The sequence below is a fragment of the Gallus gallus genome, chromosome 4, assembly GCF_016699485.2.
Source record: "Gallus gallus isolate bGalGal1 chromosome 4, bGalGal1.mat.broiler.GRCg7b, whole genome shotgun sequence".
NCBI classification, from domain to species: domain Eukaryota; kingdom Metazoa; phylum Chordata; class Aves; order Galliformes; family Phasianidae; genus Gallus; species Gallus gallus.
The window spans coordinates 6649363-6672142 of NC_052535.1; the positions used below are offsets into that span (position 1 = coordinate 6649363).

General features: G+C 36.2%; 1 protein-coding gene and 1 long non-coding RNA gene across 2 annotated transcripts in view; one reads left to right on the forward strand and one right to left on the reverse strand.

The window, feature by feature from the left end:
• The window catches only part of LOC107052056, a 53843-nt gene extending 42964 nt beyond the window's left edge, over window positions 1-10879 (forward strand). The window contains exon 5 of the long non-coding RNA XR_001464179.4: window positions 9476-10879. This is a non-coding gene — a long non-coding RNA (uncharacterized LOC107052056). The remainder of the gene's footprint in view (window positions 1-9475) is intronic.
• Window positions 1-22780, reverse strand: part of PCDH11X (protocadherin 11 X-linked) — a 454279-nt gene that overhangs the window by 130737 nt on the left and 300762 nt on the right. The window contains exon 6 of the mRNA XM_015278495.4: window positions 3597-3795. Within this exon, the coding sequence (XP_015133981.2) occupies window positions 3597-3795 (199 nt within the window). The remainder of the gene's footprint in view (window positions 1-3596; window positions 3796-22780) is intronic.

Consider the following 22780-nt stretch of genomic DNA (forward strand, 5'->3'; position numbering starts at 1 on the left):
TCTTCTCTCACTCTCTATTACTTAAGAACAGTCCTGGTTCCCAGCCAGATTTTACTTTGCAGTTTAAACAAACTAATATTACTTCCTTTTTCTGTGTCTAGATGTTCCATTCCCTTGTTATTAGTAAATCATTCTTTACACCTGTTTCTCAAGTGAGTTCTCCTTTGTTCAACTTGGAAAGTCATTCTGTTCATTATATTCCAGTTGTGGTATCATCATTGCCTTGGTTGGTTTTATTTTTGTTTTTCACTTTTGCTTTCTTTTTCTTGTATTAGGAATAAACTGGGATTTTTTTTTTTCACATTGCATTTGGTGCTGGTGATTTATAGTTTATCTTTGTAATACTCTGTTGGTTTTGTCTTTATGTCATTTTCTGCTGGAGATTTATATACTAGTTACATACACCAGTTCCTATGAGAAAGACTTTCAACTATTAGATTTCATCCCACTGCTATTACTCAAAATCCTTAGCAAAATCCAGTTCTTATGTCATATACACCTCCTTCTCCAAATTTTTAGTGATGCTTGGCTTTGAAATAGTAGAATATTTCATTGACATGTACCTTTTAATGACAATTTCATTAACAAAGATAATGAAGATTTTTCAAATCTTGCATTAATATGTCTTTTCCTTAATTACTAATCCTCCACCTTAATGTCATAATAATAGTTATTAGGTCTTAAATCTATATAGATTAAATCTACATTAGTTCCCCAATATAGAAAATGTAAGTGAAATGAGATAATAGAGCTAATATAGTACCACACTTGGGAGATTTATGATACCATTTACTCTCTTCTGTTTATGCATATCTTGATTTCTTTCTTGCAAACAAGTTCCAATGGAGAAGCTATATCATAATGCCACCACTTGCTCAGGAGCACAGATTTTTCTTGAAGCATTGTCTCTTGGAATTACAGAAAAACCAGTACAACACTATCAGTTTTGATACCTCGGGAGAAATATTATCTCCTCTCCACCACATGAAGGCACTGAACCTGCTTTAAACTTTTAGTTCCATTATCATAATTCTTCCTCAGCCGCTCACTCACATTATCATCAACCTTTACAAAAATTAAAGCAAGGTAAAAGGGTTCTTATGTTTTGGAGGAAAAAAACTATGCCATCTTTAATATTCAACATACATCTTTGCTGCAGGCCTTATTTGCATGCGGCCAAATAACCATAGATTACCATCGTTAAGAATTGAGACTAATTCTCTTGAACTTTGTTGATCATTTAAAGCCAGGATAAGCGCTTTGTCCCAGCTTTTCATTCACTCCTATTTGCTAGCCACATGTGAGGTCCCATGTAGCAAATGTGACTAAAGAATTGATCTGCTTAAAAAATAATGTTTTTTCTCCACAAGATCAAGTTGAACTCAGTCTAATTCTTCTATCCAGTTTGGCAAACAGTTATACACATGCTTTGGCTGCCACAAGAGAAGGTGCATCAGCTTGCCTTTTGACCGTTCCCTCCTTAGGTCAGAGTTGTTTTAATCCCTTCCACTACTGACTAAATTTGCCACACATGCACTGATGAATGAAACAAACCTCAGTCTGAACACTTTGACAGACTGGTACACAAAATATTCTTGTTGCTTTTACCTTGTAAAAGTATGTCAGTTTTCAGCAATGTACAGAATATAAATATGTCACAGGTCTTCCTTTTCTCTCTTGGTTAAGTGTATGAAAGCAGATAAGAGATATCCATTTATATGTCCATGTTTTTCTGCCACTAGTTGCTGCCATTAATACAAACAAGAAATACTAAAAAGGACTGAAAACTGCACTTTACATACTGTAAGCATCATGTTATATAGTGTCAATTAAATTGTTACAATAAGATACAACTTAGACAAAAAATCTTCACAAAAAAGAAATGCTAATTAAACTGTGATTTCAAGTTTGAAACTAAGCTATCAGATAATTAGACAGGTGATTAAATTTTCTTCAGTTTTCACACTTGAAGAGACATCAGGTGCCTGTACAGTGATACGTGTCAATGAGATTCGGATGTATTGGTTTTAGGCCAACAATTTAGAAGAGTTGTGAACCCTATTTCTCCTGAAATTGCAACACACTGGCAAGTCCAAAACCCAAGCCTCTTTCTAAATAGCCAGACAGGATCCACATTCCTTTGCTAACAATTCCCATGCATCCCACTCTCTGCATGAGATGACCCAAATGCTGATTTTATGTATGTTCTGCTCACTTAAGAAAAGCATAAAGAAGAGTTACAAAGAATAAAAGGAAGAGGGAGCTGGAAAGGAAGTTTAGATCGTGTGTATGCATAGAAAAGACAGCAAACAATACATACTTGAAACTTGCTTTCTTCTGGGATATATATGCAGCCCCTTAGAGTTTCATTTTGTGGAAAAATTCAGCTTGACTAACTAGACCACTCTTACAGGTATATTACAACCTCAAATATGCGAACACAAACAGAAGCAAATAAACTTCAAAACTTCTCCTGGTTCTTGCCAGCTGTCTCTCAACTCAGAAAAAAAATAATATTCTGGCATTACTTCAGGAATCATAAAATTTTACAAAGCTTTAAAAGTCTTAATGTTAGGATCTCCAATTAATAGTTAATGAACTAGAAGTAAAACAGAGAGAGGACCTTATTCATACAGACAAGTCCCTCAGATTCCAGTCTCAAGTAGCACGTGGCAAGGACAGCAGCATGATTTCCAAAAGCCAGGATGATTTTGTCAGAGGCAGCTCTGAGTCAGAGGTAATGCTCTCTGCTGGATGTTGTGTTTGCCACTGCCGAGATATACTTCACATAGCTATTTCAACTGCATTGGACTTACTAATTCATCCTTCAAAATATAATAAAGCAGCTGTAATACACCTTTTGGGTCAAGTTTTGCCCAGAACAGATGTATTTCCAAATCACTTATTAGGTCTCTAACAAGACCTTAGAGGCTTCCATACTTACAGGTGTCTTTTTGTCAACGGCACAGTTCAATTTAATCTAGATAAAGAGCCCCTGGATAATTAGCAGTTGCCCGAAGTGCACTAGAGTTTCTATTAGGTCAAGTCAGAGAAAGCAACACTACTATCTGAGCAAACCTAGATTTTTCCTGTTTTCAATGTCACAAAAAAGCCAGTGATAACAGCTGAATTAAGCCATATGGCAAACTTCTTTGAGATATTTACCACATACCACAGTTGCCCTCAAAAGAGAAATCAAGAAACCCTTATTTCTAAAGACTGCAGTGCCATCCAGAAGTTCTTCCTGTAAAAGCAAACTAGTGTGTGCAGTAATATTGGATACAAAAACATACAAGAGAGCATAAACTCCCTCACAACAGTGTTTTCAACTGCTCAGGCAACAGTGTTAACATCTTCAGAAAATGCCTATGTGTACAGCACCTCAGATTTACAAAAATACCAGGGCAATCTATAAACTCTTTACAGCTCAAAACCATTTCTTTCTAAGTGGGCAAACTTACCCTTCATTGTTAGAAATACAAGCCTTTCTGGCTATGTTCAAATCAACATTCAGTTTCGATTGCTGCCCTAAAAGGAAGCCCTCTTCTGCTATTCAAGTCATTTAATGACCAACATGACTAGAGTTTGTCACTTACTGGACTCGGGGTCTGAGTTTCCATCTCCTTCTGTCCGGCTGTTGGGCGACGCTTGCTCGTAGTACTCCTCCTGCGGGAAGCCGAGGGGCAGTGGGTGCGATGTGCTGGCACCACTGCTGGGCTCGTGGTCTCCAAGTCCACTGTCACTGCAGCTTTCCTGGGACCCATCTGGTAGGTGAAACGTGACACGGCGCTGAGGCTACAAGGAAGGAAGAAAATTATATGGTTTCCACTACAGTATCAGTAATTGCTTAATGCAGCCAATTTAGGAAATGTATTATTTCAGTTATCTGCTGAAGACGCATTATCTACAGTTCTGCACAATTTCAGGCTTTCGTGAACAGGCAGCCTGCTTTCAAACCCGCTTTACCTGACAGCACTGCTTTTTTTCTACTTTTTAGAAAAGTAAGCCCTGGTGCAAAATGAAAGACACCACAAACTAAAGAGATTCTGTCAGACTTCACAAGTCTTTGGATGCCTTTTGTATATTGACTTGGAGATTTCAATCAGTTTTTGAGGCTCAATTTATTTCACTGTTCAGTTTTCTAGTTTTCAGAAAACATTTTCTTTCCCATTAAAAGCTGCTTCACACTTTGGGGCCTAAAGAAATGTGACACACTTCTAATGTTGTTGTATTCTTCCAAGTCAGAGAAAGAACAAACTAACATGCCTTATGTATTGAAAACAATTTTAATAGATTTTGCACATCCATTAAACTAATGAATTGAAAGCAGATTCCACTACCGTGCTTCAGACATTTCATTACAACCCCTTTGATTTCCATTATACCACAGATCTGTGTCTCAACAGTAAAAGACTGGAAGCTGGGAAACAGAGGAAGGAACATGGCTAATAGTTTGAAGGAAGGGCCAGGCGAATAAAAGACTTAATGCATCAGGCACAGGACAACATTTTCATTCTTACTGAAATGTAAATTTATCACAGTATTGAAAGAAAATGTAGAAGCAAAAAATAAGCAGATCTGCTAGCAGTGTCTTCAAAACTTGCAACACTAACATTAAAAAAGAAAACTACAAAAATAAGCAAACAACAATCTGAAATGCTCTTAACTTGATAATAAAAACTTCATTTCAAAGGCAAATAATCAAAATTTCATCTAAATGGCAATGCAAAACTGTCCAATTCCAGAATTGCTGAAGATAGTATTTTTCATGCAATGATGAAGAAAAGAAAAAAGTATACACTACCCTGAGGTATTTGGTCACTTATAGGTCACAGTGTTGAATACAATGAAGTATATGAAATTTTTGCTACAAAGTGAAGTTCCTCTTTTTTTTTTCAAAATGTCTTCCACTGTGACATTACTACGTATGCCCAAAGACAGCTGCTGCACAGCGCACTACAGCCAAGATCAACTTCACTTATGTAATTCCTGACAGAGGTGAGTCAAAACTGTGCTTAGAAGTTACCAGTAAGAAATTCACTGCTTTCCCAGAAAACCTGTTCTAGTGCTTCACCATTACTAATGGATAGGTTTTCTTCTAATGTCAAATCTGACTCTTTCTTGTTACAAAATAAATCACTGCTTCCGTCTCATTCATCATGCTCTGCTTATCCCCACTCATCTTTCTGGTATTTGGCACTTTAGTCTATTTCAGAATAAATAGATCTTATTATTTCAATCTGTCTTGGGTTTTCTGATACTTCTTACTGCTCTCCCTTGCACACATGCTCACACATGATTCCTTACGTACTGCTTAAAACTTGTTACAGAGATTCAGTGGATGTCTTCAAAGCACAAAGAAGAGATGAAGGATTATTTCACTCTTCTGCAGGTTCCACTGCCTCTTTGTCTTTTTTTACAGTACATTTCCTTGCCAACTAATAACTCTATCCCAAGTTAGCGTGAGGGCTAGGGTTAGGGTCCAGCTCCATCTCAAATGGACTTCTGCCAGCTGTCTCCTTTCTGGTGTGTACCACCGATTAATGCAGTGTAAATCAGCACTTTGCATTCATTCTTTCCAGCATTCTGTTTTTCCAGGTGATTTCTTTGTCAATCAAGTATACTGTATGTTCCAGTCCTGCTTTCTTAAGCAGCTCTGTACATTTACCCAACTTCTAGTGTTAGATTTTCCCTTATTTGGCAGCTGAGGGAAACTGGAACAGATCAAGCCAAGAATCTGGAAACTTGAGCAGAGAACTATTTCTCATCACACAGGATGGAAAGGGGTGGGAAGATCACTCCTGGGACTGTAGGAGAAGTCTTAGAACCCACTCAAAATAAATTGGTGTCATCAGAATAATATTATTTAACTCTTTGGAAATAACTAGTTATTATATAACTTATGAAAGTTTATTACTTACAAAACTTATAAGAAAAAAATAGGATACTATTCTACTTCTTAACTGGCAACTGCCTCTCAGAGCCCTATTCACGCCAGCAACCTCTGTCTACTAAAAAACTAAAGTTTTGTGGAGTCGATCCAGGAAAAATATCTCTGCAGTGATCAAGACTTACCCCCTGCATACAAAACTGCAGCTGCCTTCACATACACGTAAGCTACTGCATGTGGGAATTGATCATACAGTTGCTTTCGTCTTAAATGAGTCAGCTGTTACAATATCTATGAGAAATCCAAGTGTCTCTCAAATTACCACAAAAACTACAGAACTGCAAAGATTTAGTTGTATAAATTGGGATGTTAATTGTAAGAAAGATGAAAAGCAAATAATTTAAAATAAACCAGAATCAGCTAAGAGCTCATCACTTATGATTTGACAATGTCCCTGCCTATGTCTCACCTGACAACACCAAGACAGAGCAGAGCACTTCCGAAACAATTTATCAAGACGAAAAGAACATTTGTTTCTCTACTTAGAAGTGCTGCCATTCTCTTAATTCATGCAGACACCAGACAATGATCTGGAACAAGTCATTCTAATAAAACTTTGCCAAAAGCTGGGACTTATCTTCTGTCACATTTATTTTGGAAATTTCCTCCTTGAGGCATTAAAATTTCAATTGATAAGATTATAAAACATCCTCAGCCTCCAGCTGCTTTTCTATTTATTTCCAAAGGGAGTTAACACCGATAGCAATAGAATAACGAGGATTATGGTTCATTTTATTTATTTGAATGACAGTTACTATATTTTCTCCAAAAAGGGACAAATGGAAGCAAAACCTTTACGTATTCTTACTGTGTTTTAAAAATGCTGAGGAACTTGTAATACAGTCAGACCAACTAGTTAAAAAGAGGTAAAAAAAATAAAAAATAGGAAAAAGTATCCAGAATTATATAATTTCTCTGGTACATTAAACAGTATTAAATTATTTTTATTGTTCTGAAAAGAAAATTTTGGTTCCAGAGACGTTATGAACCCATTCACAAGTTCTGTCAGAAGTCTCATATGGCATCCCAAAATGAAATGCATTTTGTAAAAGGAGTCTGTGTCTGGAGGGATCAAATTATCTCAGAAAACCTCAACCCTTTTACTCTCATTATTGAAATTTATATGAAGACTGATCAAAGCCCCAAACTATTATGTGTTCAATCTTTCACTACAATAATTAGGCTGTGGCAGAGGGAAGAATAAAAGATGAGTAAATAGCTTTGGATACTCTGAAGGGATGATTTCTGGAATTATACACCAGGGGTTAGCCAATTTATAATCAAAAACTGAAAAAAGGTAATAGAAAAAGCAGCAGATATCAACTGAAGAACATTAAACTATTAACCTTATTATCTTCATTCATTGAAGCAAATTAATATCCTTTTAAAAGGAGATCATAAAGAAAAAAATTACTGTTTAGTTTATGTTGAATCAATTATATTATTTAGATAATTCTAATTTAAAATGGAATTTATTTAGGAAATGTTCTAAGGTAGCATGAAAATAAAAGTACTATTTCAACATTTTTCCCCACTCATATGCAGCCAATGAATATAGAAGCACACAGAATATTTTATTAATAATAAATTCTATTTTTTGCTATCAGTATTCATTTTCTCTATTACATCTTTTAAATGCTAGGAAAGTAGAAAATGGAAAACTTCAAATAACCTAACAACTGCCTTCAGTTATGACAACAACTTCTTAAGTTTCTTAAATAAAATTACTAATCAAAAGGTAACTTTCAGCTCAAATCTTTATGCACTACTGCATTTTGTTCCATAACTGCTAGATTTTGTTTCATATGCTTTGACAGAGTTACACCAATGCTCTCACCGTCCACTTGCAGCAGAGGCCATTCAACACTCATTAAAACTAATAATTGATGAAGAAAATGTTACAAACCTGGAACTTCACAAACTTTGACTGAGAACCTCAATGAGTATTTATTTTCAGAATCTAATCCTCCTTGTGCCTAATACAACATTTTACAGTAACATTTAACAATTAAATTGACTTTTTTTTTTTGCTTGTCAACATAACAACAAAGAACTGAAAGAACAAATAAAACTGAAAATAACATTTAAAGCTTGTCAAACATTTCATTTTGCTTTTGAAAGGCAGTTATTGTATGCTAACTAGATGTCAAAATGAAAGCTGAAAGCATGCTTTTTAAAGTATAATACATGTAAGTCTTCAGTTTGACATGTGATTAAATAAAAATTACACACAAAAGTGGCACTAAAGCAGTGCTGTTGCTAAGGCTGAGAATTGGGGAAGTCTAAATTCTGATTTTTTTTTAGTATGTTCTTCACTTTCCAGGTTATCATCTCTGATATTGTTATCTCATATTATTTATTTCTGATAGGAAAAGCCATATTAGCTACAATAACATAACATAACAGATAATGTAGAAATATTTTTGTAACATTTCACATCACTTCTGACTGCTGACCCAACAGCACAGATCTCTCATAAATACTGATCAGACGTTAACTACAATCGCGAATATTTATTTTAAAAGAAATAGTATTGCTTACCTCCCATTTTCTTTGTGTTTTTACTGAAATAGAGCAGAATATATACTTTCATAAATGTACATAGCACTATAGCTCTGTTTTCATTCTGTTAATTTCAGTTGTGCTTCAGATAAATGTATTTCATCTGTAGGTATAGATTTATGGAATAATAAATGTTGTTCAAATGAATTACTTACTGTGCCTACTTTTGCCTTGTGCCAGTCAAGGCTAAGCCACTAAGTTCAAGCAGAATGGGTTATTAGAGCTTTAGAGACCTAGAAGAAATCTCAAGAACTTGATTCAATTTTCATGCGTGGTTTTCTTCTATTCAGTTTTTCATTTAGAGATCAAAACTTGCTATAGCAATACACATGCATAGAACTTCACAGGCCATCATAAACATTCACTTGAAGAAGCTTGAAAATGTGCATTCATCATTTCTAACCAACAAATGGAGCTATTTTTAATAGTATTTCTCAGAAAAAGGGATTTATATCTAATTTTGCTTCTTTGAGTTGAAAGTGTACTGAAGTCAGGAGAAAAACAGATAAACATACAAGCTAAGGCATGCTGAAGCAGTGTCATTAAATACCACAAGTAGTTGTGGATCAGTTCAGCTGTACTTCATTCTACAAAATAAATCGAGGTTCTGCAGAATTTTTGCCTGCAGTATTGCTGGATGAGAATATTACCAAGTAGTTTATATGTGATACAGATCTGATGCACAATATTCATATACGTGGTGGTAGAAGATGAATTTGTTCTGTTACAGTTTTTGTTTTTGTTTTTTTTTTTTAATAAAAGAAATAAAAGAGAAAGGAAGAAAGAAGAAAAAGAAAAGAAAGAAAAAGGAAAAAAAAAAAAGCAGTAGTACATTAACAGAGAGCAAGTGGCAATATAAGTTTTGGAACCTAAAGAGGTTGAGACACATCTAGAATAAGGAGAAAGAAAGAAAGACATCCTCAATTTGTTCTAGAAAACAGACAAATATTCTTTATTCCACAGGTTTTTAAACTATGTTTCCAACAATTTTGACATCTTTCACAGTAGCCTTCGAAAGCCACGGGGACTCCTGTCACTCCCGGTCCCCAGAAGCAGCCAGCCCTTGCTGCACCCTGACTGTAAAATAGCAGGCTTTCTGACACATCTCTCTAACAAGCCTCAACACAGAAGTTATCAAGAAAGCAATGGGCCTTTTCTAAATGGAGAAGAAAAGAAGTGCCTTGGGCTTCTGGGCTAGATTGCTTCTCGAGAAGTGATGCTTTGAAGGTGGCAACTTCTATCAACATTGCTACAGTCTTCCTATGGTACAAGAACACATAGCATTTCAGAGTGCTTTACCAACTGGAAAGTTATCTCAGTATATTTGTTACATTAGTATTTGTTATAGCAGTATGTATATGATGTTTCATAACACATATTTTATTAGCTAGAATGGGAAAGAAAAATAGTTAAAGTGGAAAGATAAAATTAGTATATTTTTTGTAGTTGTCAGAACAAACACAACTTGCTCTTCCAGGAGAAGGAAAAAACATAGCCAGAAAGATACCCTTTCACGCCAAATAGGCTCTCAGAAAACTCAAGACTTCCTAAGACAGAAGTGAAATCATTCTTTCTTCTGCTCTTTGTATCAATATTTCCTTGCAAAATTTATCATTGTGTCCTTCAGCAAATATCCTTTAACCACCCAGTTTGTTGGTTCTTATAAATGTACAGTTTTTTTGCCATCTGAGGTAACCTAAAGTACATTCTGACGGCAGTTCTATTTAGTCCATATTTGGGTGAAATGGTTAATGAAGAAGCAGGAGAATATGAAAAAAAAAATGCAGGCTGCAATTGTTTTGTACTCTGGCATTTAAGAATGGCAACTTTTATCAGCATTATGTTCATTAAAATCCAGTGGTTCAGGATAATCTGTCCTGGATCAAGAAGTGATACCACTAAGCATAATCCAAGAGTGGTTTTCAAGATCAAAGTGCGTCCTGAAATCCAATTGCAATTGAAAGATGAAAGTTTTACTCCTAACATGAGAAGTTATTCCATTCACTGACATAAACGAATTTTTGACTGGTAGACTTTGTTTTCTTTCAGTACTGTCATTGTAAGTAGGATAGATGCTATGGAATATATGCCACAGTGAACACCTTGTTATTTCAAATGCCTAAAATATTCATTTTAATCTCAAGTTGTTTTAATAATAAGCATTACATTTTAATTGATTAAAGCCAGAAATCTCCCATTTTTATGGCTAAATGATCAGGTTGGAAATGAATAAATTTTTAAATTGTTTACAGTAGAATACATGAAATATTCAAAATTACTAAAATGAATTGAGCTACATTCTACTAACATTCTTAAATGGATGTCTGAAATATGAATTTGTAAATGAATAAAGTGTTATGAATTTAAGTGCTGTATTGTATCACTGATACCTTTCTTCGCTCCTAAAGAGCTATGTCTCTGCAATTGTCCTTTCAGATAATCAGAATAAATCACTGTCTTGCAGCATTCACCGCTTTCATGATTTCAGTAAAACAAAATATACAGCCATTAGCCTTTCTCTGTTTCTTAAATCTTCCTAGTTCATTTTTACACTCACTGCAGCCATTCTTTCTGACTATTAAGATGACTTATCTTTCTTCACACAGCAAAATACACAATGTGGCGTAAGTTAGTTTGCATAAAGAAATAATGCAGTTCTGGGCAGGAGGAAGAGAAAGGTTCTGGCTGAAGCCTAAGGAAAACCTTTTCTTTCTTCAGCAAGATGAAAGCAGCCACCTGCAGCCCAAAAGCATGCAACCCACTTGTGCCTGTAGCTGCTATGCATTCAGCTGCCCCTGCTCAGAACCAGCCCTGCCTTCAGATAGGAGGCTCATCATCTTACAACACAACCAGAGTGTAGCTATGGAAAGCAGCTGTAACTCTGGGCCTGGTTATGTGAGGTTCAGATGTCTGTCACCACATGCCTTGTTTGGTAATGCTCAGAGCTGTGTGTTGCTTTTCTAGAAGAGATTGTTACTGGCCTGAGTGAGAAAACATGAACTAAAGCCATGCAAAGTAATGTGTAAGAAAACAGAAGTGACTCAAGAAGTCCAGAGAAATAAAGTAAAGCAAAAACCATAACACTCCAAGGGAAGTAGTAGAGCAACACACACACAAGGACTGTGCAGCTGTGGTGCATGGCCGAGGCCAGGCCTTCCTCACAGGCCTGCAGGCTGCTGCCAACACAGAGCAGCAGCGCTGAGCACACCACTGTTTTACTTCAGAGCACGCTAGTTCCAACCATTTACTGTATAATAACAAAAATAACATTACTGGCATAATCATAAATCACACAATCCTGAGGAACGATGTGCAAAGAACTGAGAAATGGAAAAGGGTCCAGGAAAGAAGGACAAGGGCACAACAACGAATGCCACTTCTGAAACTCCTGGAGTGCATGCAGTGGCTACTTCTATTTCCTCACATGACACAACAAAAGATTAATGCTTCTACCCTCTTTACTTCAAAATGATTCAAATTTCATGTAAATCTTAGTAAGATCAAAGGTAAATAATCAGTGGTAAATAAATGTTCTAGTCAACTTGCTACACTTGGAGTATCATGGCAAGTTCTGGGGTTCCTTCCAACCTTAACCAGTCTGTGATTCTGCAGTGCTGTGAAAATACTCCCCATACAAGCCCCACAGAACACACAACCAATAAACTCACAATACTCTAAAAACTCTCACAGCACGGAGATGATCAAGAAGGGTGAATGCCTGCTCTAGGTGACCCAGAAAAGCACGGTGTCCTTCCTTGTAACATAAAGTCATTTAAAAACAGATGTAATGCTTTGGGCCTACACTATGTTCTTACTGCTTAGGGGAAGAAAGTGAGATTGCTGAGAACAAAAGAGCACCTTTGAAAGAAACCAGCAAGAAAAGAGGGCTTGTGGGGGGGAAAGTATTAGCATTAATATCAGCAGGGCTTACATAAAAGTGATGTAGGCAACAGGTGAACACTGCGCACAGGCAGTTTTCAGACACATGCTCCATGCACATGCAGACAAACTCCTGTATCAGTAACACTACTGAATACCCATGTAATTGCCCTGTTGGCTCAACCTGAAGCTATCCCTATGCATGAATTTGCCTGAATAAAGAAGTCATATTAATTCTACTCAAGATATTTCCTATTTCCATTGACATACAGTATATCTGTGCTTTATACAAAACAAAGTTGCATTTCACATATTTTCCAGGCAAAATGTTTAAATAGCACTAGTCATGTTCGACATATGGTCTTTTTTTTTTTTTTTTGGTCAATTCAGGTGGCATATTGCAATGAGAAGAAAGCTACTGTGTAAATATCCTGTTCTGCAAGTCACCAACTAAATGAGTAAGCAATGGAAAGAAAATCCATACCATGCAATTAGCATTATCCTTTTGATTTTTCCTTTACTTCACAGAAGTCATTAATAACTTTTAGTAGGTGAAATTGAGCTAAGAACCCTCCTACACCTTAGGTATATTATATTCTACCTTTGCACAAAATAAATTCTTTTGATGTACTGGAAAACTTATTAATATTCACCAGAAAACAAGCATGTAAGCTGGCAGAGGCAATTGTAAGAGGTAAAATGAATGTAAATGACAGATGAAAGAAAATTTCCATGCCGTTCAGATCAATATAAACAAACGTGCTGCACGAACTGCAGCACAAAGTGAATTCATCATACTTGTTTTTTGGATTATTTGTCCTGTTCCAAATGCACCTTCTTGTGTTCCTGAACTATGTTCTTCCTTCACACTATTAACACTACATTAAGATGTACTCCTGCAGGGTTTTTTTTTCCTTATGTAGCTGAATGGAAGTTTTTCAGAACACTCAGATATGGGGCCGGGGGGGATGGGGAGGGAGGTGTAGAGAATAGCTTTCTGCTTCTCTGCACTGCCATTTGGAAAGCCTGCAATTGCAGCACTTAATAACTATCTAAATACTTAAGCCAGAATTAATTACCCTGCTATTATGGCAGATGTATGGATCATATATTGGGTATGATGGAGAGAATGTGTGATAGAACATTTTATTGTACTCAGTGCATGCAGTGGGTGTGCAAGGTACTTAAACTATTAGAAGCAACAGGCTTCTCTACTTGGATTTTTCTCAGTATGATCATCAGCTATCCACAGAATCAGCCTTGCTCATTTCGTACCTTTTATTGTTGCCTAATTAAACACTTTCAAGACACACCATTACTTCAGGGACTACTCATCACTATAAAATAAACCTTACTTTCTTTACAATCATATTGATTCTTGATGAAAAATAAAAGGAATGTAAATGCTTGTTGTTAAACAACTTCCATGAAACAGATTTTGAAACATACTTTCATTAGCAGCCAGAAATCAAGGCCTTTCATCAAGGTGAATTCTGCTGTCACTTGGCAGGTTTACATGGTACTGAGAAATCAAAAGTATCTGTAGCTACTGTTAAAGCTATTTGTTCACATTATTTAAAAATCCCTTTATACAGAAGCTGGACAAATACAGGAAGGTGTAACAGGGAGAGGAGTAATGGCTGCGGAACTGATGCTGTAGTCAATTCAGCAGTAGAAATAATATATGTAATGTATAACACATTTAAACATTTCAAGTTACATAACAAACAAACAAACAAAAAACAACAGATAAACATGGCAATTGTAAGGGGGGATTCAAAACCCCAGGAGATGAAGCTTCACTCAGAAAACTTGATTCAGGCCTTTATGCAGAATACAAACTATAGTAACTTTGATCTTATTCACTATATTGAAAACAAAAACCAAAAAAACAATTCCCTCCCCCCAAAAGGTAATGCCTGTCTAAGATTAAGCAGAATAATTTTAGAAGGTGGAGGCGGTTTCACTGTTTGAATAAACTTTGGCAGCATTGCTTTGGTTTCACAGTAGTTTATCAGGAAATCAGAAATGAAACGCAACAACTTTTTCTCTAAGTTCAAAAGCCTTGTGCTATGAAGATGTCAGTAGCTGAAGCACATGCAGGGATGTATTTACTGGAGAAATGTACAATCATATCTCAAAATAACACAAACAAAATTGAGCATAGGTTTCAGCCAGGGTTCCCGTAGGAAGGTGCCAAGATACTAAATGTCACCACTAACATTACAACTGAAGTGATCAAGTCCCTTTCAGCTATGTATATAGAGTTGCCCTTTAGACTTTGAATGATGATATGTTCATTTATTTCATAAATAAAATTAATGACTAATGCCAAGAGATTCTTGGGAAGGGAACTATAATTTCCTCTCATGTTGTATGTCCTTGTGTTGGCTCACTCTAAACCCAGCCAACAAATTCACTTTCTGTAATTGTTTACAACCCTGCCTCAAAAGATAAGCCCCATTTTCTCCACAGTTTAAGACTATAAATCCACTCTTGCTACAGACTACGGTCAAATTCCCCACTGAGTCCCTAGGGACTCATAGTAGAAAGAGAAGACAAACAACAGCTACAAGAAGATGACTTTCTAGCTCCAATCAATAATTTGCTTGTCGCTCCACAAGCACATCGCTGTATCAGCATAACTTTGCAAAGTTCCTTATCAGTGATGCACTCTACACTTACTAGGTAGACATTAAGCATTTTTGCACCCCACGGGTTTTGCATTTCAGTAAATCTCCTTCTCTCAGTGATACAAATATATAATAACTGCCACAGACTGACAACAGAAGTTAGAAATTTAAAAAGCAGTCTATAGTGTAATATATCTATGCACATATATATCATCCTTTACTCCAATGGGCTTCAGAAAAATGAATTCAGTTTTAAAACACCAGAACAGAAAAGATAGTTATTAAACAGTTTTCAAATCAACAAACCAAAGCACAAACAACAATGCCCTCTTGATTCTTGAGATTGAAGGTTAAAGTTAAGTCAATGGCAGAAACAAGAAATGAAATAAAGAATCATGGACACTGCTATGCAAGATATAATCACATTTTATGTTCTCCATCTACTATGCCTCCACAGGGAAAACGTTTTCCTTTCTCAAACTATATATTTTTTTAAAAAAGTATTTACCTGATGTAAAACATGACAATATACTATTTTACTGCCTAGAGAACTATGGATGCTTGTTTTATAAGAATAATGTACGTAAACACAAGCACATAAAGCATTTCTTAAAAATTTATCAAAGCCAGAAAATTCTCCACAAACTCAAAAATACACAATAGAACTGTTTTCTGATCAGTCTGGCCAATATGAACAGGTATTCACTGAAGTGAGTGCTAATGCAGTCTGTTTCAATGGAGCTATATGGACTAAAAAATGCTATTAGCAATACCTCCTAACCTAAACATCTGTGAACAAGTGAGAGAGCAGTAATGACTGCTCAAGACTGTAAGTCTGGTGATTGCAGAAGATGCATTCTGCCAAATATTCCATCTGTGAATTACAGACCAGTTCATTAATGGAAGTCCTCCAATTAGAGCCAACAAACTGAAAGCTAGGAAAGGACTGCCTTGACAAGTAAAGTTCCTGTTAAAAGCTCTATGCTTCATGAGGTTTAAGATTGAGCTATTATAATTATCTGATATATCTTGAAAATATGGCTAGCTTTTGTTCTGAAGTTGCACCTGCCAGCAGTGCTCCAGGCAGCGTGTGCCACTCATTCCAGAACTGCTAGAGCACTGAGGAGAGCTCTGAGCACAGAGACTGAATTCTGTCTCATATGACATCTCAGCAGTATACTGAAGAATTTAAATTAGAAGCTTGGGTGTTCCTTTCACTATTTAGTCTTACAGTCTGCTCACTCAGACATTATAAAATGCTTCTAGGTAGTAACATCACACCCTAGACAGAAGTTTCACCTACATGTAGCAATTTATCTCCCTCCAAATAACTACTAGGTGAAATAAATGATAAAAGTCTGAATAAGATCCACATTGATAAACTAAGACATGAAAGATACACAAGAGAGCTAAACCTTGAGTTTTGACATGCTGTCACCAACAAAACCAGATATCCTCAGAGGAAAAGCAGGTGCTGTTTTGAACAGTACATTTCCCTTCACAAAGGAAACATTAGTAGACAAATATGCAGTGATTTTCCTACAACAGACTTGCAATTCAAGATTGACAAAATTTGTACCAAAATATCAGAAGAAAAAACATGGTATGGGAAATGACCACAGTATTTTTTTCAGTCAAACACATGCTATAGAAGAGAACTTGAAACTTTCGGACATGTTAGCATAGAAGTTTTGTGAAAACATTAAATAAATGCTAAAATATTTCAGTGTTACTCATTTTGAAAACTCAGGTAGAAAAACTATGCAGCTCCAGGCCCTCGGCAACACAGTTTCATCTAATTTTAAGGTTCCAGGAGCAGAGCTGCATTTAGCAGGAGGTCAGAGGAGAAGTGACAATAAGGCATTGGAATTTTTTTTTTCTTCTGTGTTTTTTTTCTTTTTCTTTTAATTTAAGTTCAATCAAGCAAAATAAAATTTTCTGACCCTATGACGATGCATCCAAAGTGACTAAACAACAATACTGAGCTTCTGAATGAAACTGAAACAAAACTCAGGACCAAGAAATTCTGCAAATCCAAAGTGCAAAGCATATTTCATCCTGTCTTAATTCCATTTAAATGAATTAAAAGCAGACAAGCAAATAATTATTTGCTTAACTATTCTAAATTCACATTACTCTATTTGTACAATATTCTGCCATAAGAAAAAAATTCCAAGGGTTGTTACTCTTCAACTTGCTACTTATGCTCATCTCTTTGAAGCAGGCTCCCAGCTGCTGACAGCTAAGCACAGAGCTACAGCATAACTGTGCCATTAGTTCTTCAGTCATATGTAAACCCAGTAAATCTCTACAGACAGATCACACAATATCTTTCAACACTGGAATTGTGGCTATAATCTGGCATATAGAGCACTATTTGCTACGTAAACACACTCACTCACCCTTGGGTATTTTGTAAGGAAGATTGATTCTTCCATACACAATAAGAATGCTAAGATGCTGAAGCACTGTTACCATAAAACAGTAGCTAGAAGGCTGGAGCTCCAGCAGTACACCAGGAGGGCAGAACATCTCTGATGTGTGTCACACGGGAGATCCTTGGTTCCTTTGTTTACAAGACCTGGATTACACCTGGAGATATTTTTAAGTTGCTACTTCAAAACCAAGCATATTCCTCTAGCTCTCCCAGGAGGAGGGAAGTGTGAAGGAAGGTGATTGCATGCCAAGAATGACTGTAGCAGAAAGAGAAAATATGTCATCCCTAAACAATGTGTACATATTTATCTCTTACCGGTTAGTTGATTTTTGGCAAGAAAACAAATGACAAAGTGAAAATAGGGAGAGCAAACACAACTTTAACTTACACCTATAAGTTGCTCAAGTTCAAAGCAATATTTACATTCCCTGATTTGGTGATATCTAGTAACATTGTGGTGCATGCTTATGAATAAAAAGTATTTTAGACATGATGTTTGTCTACTGTGTTTGTACTTTAAATATACCTATATAATTTTCCTGTCAAAACCACTAAACTGTAGAGCAGGCTATGTATGCCTAGGCAGATGGAATCATGGTATGCTTTACAATAAGTAACGAAAATGCAATATTGAATAGCGGAAATGTATACTGGACTACTATGAAAAAATCCTGCTTTTGAAACAAACAAAAAACAAATTACCTTTTCTTCAAAGAAAGGAAAGATTTGAAAGAAGACTGGAAGAAGAATGAGCTATTTATTAATACATTTAGTTCTCTTTCAAAGAGTAGACAAATCCAAAAAATACTGACTTCAAAGTTGCTCAGAAGTAGTTAGCTTCTCCTTCTCATTGCTTAGCTATATAAAGGTTTTTCACAGTCTGAGCCAAGCCTGAAATCAACGTAGTGACTGGTCTATTGGCCATTCATATATCTTAAATTAAGAATTTTCATTATGTAATCTCCTTAGTACTTGAAGAGCTGGTCTGACACTTGTAAGTGCTAATGAGAGGTCAGTAGTAATTCTGCAAATAATAATTTGTAACTGAACTGCAGCCTCTCTTTTGCATTCATTATTTATTATATAGTATGACTCAAATAAAAGCATAGTGAACAAAGGACAACTCATTTCAGACAGTGCTTAAATGGATAATTTAACCTTAGTACAGCATCAAGTATTACATTCTGAAGTCAAGCAGGAAACTTCACATACTGACCTTTGCCAAAGCAAAGCTGGTGTGACAACTTTACTTGCACAATAAGAGCTTAAAAACAGCATAAGGAAGAGCTACGCTAACTCAGGAAGACAGACAGACAAATATTTTAGGGATACGCTGACAGTTTGACCTTCTTCCCCCCCCAAAAGGCTTATTATTCATTTGAGTCCATTACTGCAATCACATGGCATTACTGTCAGCATACAGGCAGAGCAATGCAGTAACAGCCTACTTTTGTGCCATATCCTATTCACATCAACATTTTCATTATTCCCTCAAACCTTACATTTTCAGAATCTCTGAACCAAACTAATCTACTGTCGACGGTTTATGGGCTGGTCCGGCCCGGTTTCGTGACTAGTGGGGCAGAGGGATTTTTGTAAAATCCGTGCCTCTGGAAAAGGGAAAAAGGGGACCCCCCACAAAAAGAATAATTAAAAAAAACAGCGGCAACGATCTGAGGAGAAACTAATTTACCAAATATAGTATTGGAATGCACGATAACACACTATAATACAATATAATTCAATATAATTGTTAATAAAATCAAATATAATTGAGAGAAGGATTGTCCAAGGATTTACGCTAATACTGAAGCCTTGCGTGCAGTCGAGAGCAGCAGTGAGACGATCCAAAAGTGAGCCCGACAACACAAGAAGAAAGGGAAGAGGACCCAGGTCAGGTGACCTACAGGCCTTATATCTGTTCCCCTGAGCAAGAATGATAACAGTACTTGAACAGTCTTCTGGGGAACGTAGTTCTTCTTCTCTTTTGGACAAGTAGCCGGAACTAGAGCATTTGCTCTTTAACTCCTAGTACACTGCATGATGTTATGATGTGGAATGCCAATAACCAAAAATCATAAAACCATGACATCTACCATAAAAAATCCTTGAGAGTTTGGACAAATACATGAAAGCCTGTCACATATGAAGAGAAGAAAAACCAAACAACAGAGGTATAACAAGAACTATTTTCTTACCCTTATTCTCCTTAGTTTTCTTGTTTTCTTCTCAGTACCAACTAAAAAAACAAAATTACAAAAACTCACAGTACCATTCCCAAACATGAAAATTGATATAAAGAAGTCTTAGATTGTACACAGTTCATAAAACAGGATACTGTGGTTATTTAAATTGTGCTCAGAACACTACCAAATGAGCGCTCCATTTATTTCTTAAGACTTGAGGAACAAGCCCACTTAATGGCCTTCTGGGATATTTAAGACTCTTTTAAGCTTCTGAAATGATTAATTGTATTTTGTAGGTACATAATAATCAAGGTATGTGTTTTGGTAGAGAAATGCCATACAATACATAAGAGAGACCGTCCACAGATTCCAAAATTGAGTGAGATTCATCAGCAAAGTGATTTTATATATGATTTTATTAGCAATCAAATAAGAGGAGGAAAAAATGGGTGTTGAAAATCACGGGAGGAGTGAGCATCATTACTTTGAATGTTTATTGCAAATTTCTGTGAGCTCAGATTTTTCTCTTGGTGTGCTCAGTACCCAGCATCTCCACCAGACACAGCCCTATTCCCTCTGCCTGAAATTCAGAATCTAAAAACTCAGGGGGAATACACACAAGCTTATATTTCATCCTCACTATCCATTAAGGGGGTTCAAGCATCATTTTCAAGCATTCAGATATATCACAGAACCCTTTAGGTACCTTTTAGGAGTCATTCACAGATAAAGAAAATAAGCACAGTCCGAGTATGGATGACACAAGTGTAGGAGATCTAGGTAGAAATCTGGGTAGAAGGAACTGTGAGAGCAATGAGGTTAAGTTTGCAAACATATAAGTGTGAAAAAGGCAGTTATAGGTTTTATTTCACTGTGGTGAGAGAGAAAAGTGAAAGGTTTAGTTTACAATTATGTTCACAGAGAATAAACTTGCAGGTAACACAGGCTTTTTCTTGGTTGTATAGCCCTATAGCCCAGTAAATATAGTGCTGCCTTTGCTTGGAACAGGCCACAGGCTACTGACCTGCAGCACAGACCTCGAGTGTTCTCAGACTCTGTCTGGTCTTGGCTGTGCAGAGATGGGCTTTTCTTCTTAGCTTGCTTTGCTTGCAGCAGCAAGCATCAGAAAAGCAGACACAATTGTTTTTGTACTTCTGGTACAGTGAACTATCTGTTGTTTTTTATATACACATATAAATATAAACCATGAAACTAATAGACAGCAATAACATGCTGCTACTCTAGTTAAAGTGATCTACAACCATAGATAAAATGCAGCATAGGGGAATATAGGCATAGGATTACAGTAGTGGCCTTAAAGTACAGGCACATGATGATACAGGAGGCTGAAGAGCTGAGAGAAAAGAAAAAAAAAAAAAAAAAAGAAGAAGAAGAAGAAGAAGAAAAAGTGATGGTGAATGCACTCCTGGGAGCTGGGTCTAACCAGTTCTAGGGTTAACAAAGAGAAGGAAGATCAAGTGCCCAACACATGTAGAAGGCACCATATACTATCAATTTGTATGCAAGCAATCCTATGAAAAAAGAGCAAGGTGCAGAACGTTCAGCTGTGCAGAAAGATGACCCCAGCTGGAGTGAAAGGCAAGGAACAAGATCATTGACATTGACATCAACATCACACACTTCTGGAAAAGAACTTGAATGCTCACATCTGATATATTTTCATCTCCCCCTAGAGGAAGCCATCCAAAGTGACAATGGAAATGTAGCTTAACACCTGAGTAAGGGGAAGGTACTAGAAAGCTTGCATATGTATATTTTAACAGTATATAATTTGAGTTATAAGTGGAAGTGTCAGTGTAACTGGACTACTAATAGTTCTTTGGACCATTAGGACTTCAATTAGACTAAAAAAAAAAAATGCTTGGTTTGGCACATAAACTGTTGGGGTTTTTTTGCCTGCCACAGGATTTGAACTGAAAATTGTTGGAGAAGTCAAGCAACCTGCTTTGTGATTCAGATGCAGTAAACAGGTAACAGTTACAGCATACAAGACTATGTTTGTAGAGGAAACCAGGAGAGATGCTTACTCACGTGAGAGGTTATAAAATCTGTGACCAAACCCTACATCAATTCTGTTTTCAGAAAATGGAATGGACAGATTGAATTGAGAAACTGGAAAAGAATAGTATTGATCTAATTCCTTACAAAGTTAATTAGTGCTGTTCCTTCTTCCTAAATAGCTTGGTCTTAGAATGCTTTCCAGATTAACTAAAATATTATGTATTTTGAGATGATAATATGCAATTCTAAATGACTGTTCAGCTTCAGAAAGAAAAAAAATGAGAATGCAATAACAAGAACGCACACTAGCATATCACTACAATGAATATTCTATAAGGATGCAAATATTAATAAAAAAATAAAAGTAACTGAGCTGATACTTGTACAAGCATAATTATTTTTATCTAGTACATCAAGACCTTAACACTGATTAATTATTCATCTCTCATTTTCAAAGGTGGGCTCAACAGCTCACTCAAAAATGCAATGGCTTTCTTAGAGCCAATTTCTTAGCAAAATTTTTGTGGCTTACTCTGCAGAAAAGCCACACAAAATTTTGTAAATCAATAGCGTAATTAAGGCGAGATGAAAAGCAGCTCGCACTCACTATGGAAATAAACTCTGAGTTCTTAACAGATACCTCAGAAAACTGGAAAAATTTCCTTTTCAAACTCTTTTTATGAATATTAATTTGGATTGCTGATACTCAAAACTTTTGGCAAACAGTTCACTGAAGTTCAACTCATCTCTTCATTTGTTAGAGGCTGCTCCAAAAGCAATACCTTCAAATCTAACACGTGGCCAAAAAATTGTAATTAGCTGTGATAAAAAAGGGAGTTAAGCCCTTAATCAATATCCTTTCAAGCCATCCTGACAGACTAGAGCAAAAGAGGTGGTACAACTAATGAGATGAAACTCCAGCAGAGAAAGAGTTCCATGACCAAAGCACTGTGCAGCAATCAAGGGGGAATCATTTCAACCCTTTAAGCTATAGGGAAGACCTCATCAGAGCAATCTTGAGTTCATTTCTTTTTTTGTTTCTGTAATAAGAACAGACACATCTGTGTCTAGGGTTTTCATTACATTCTACTTCTACACTACTTAACCTAAT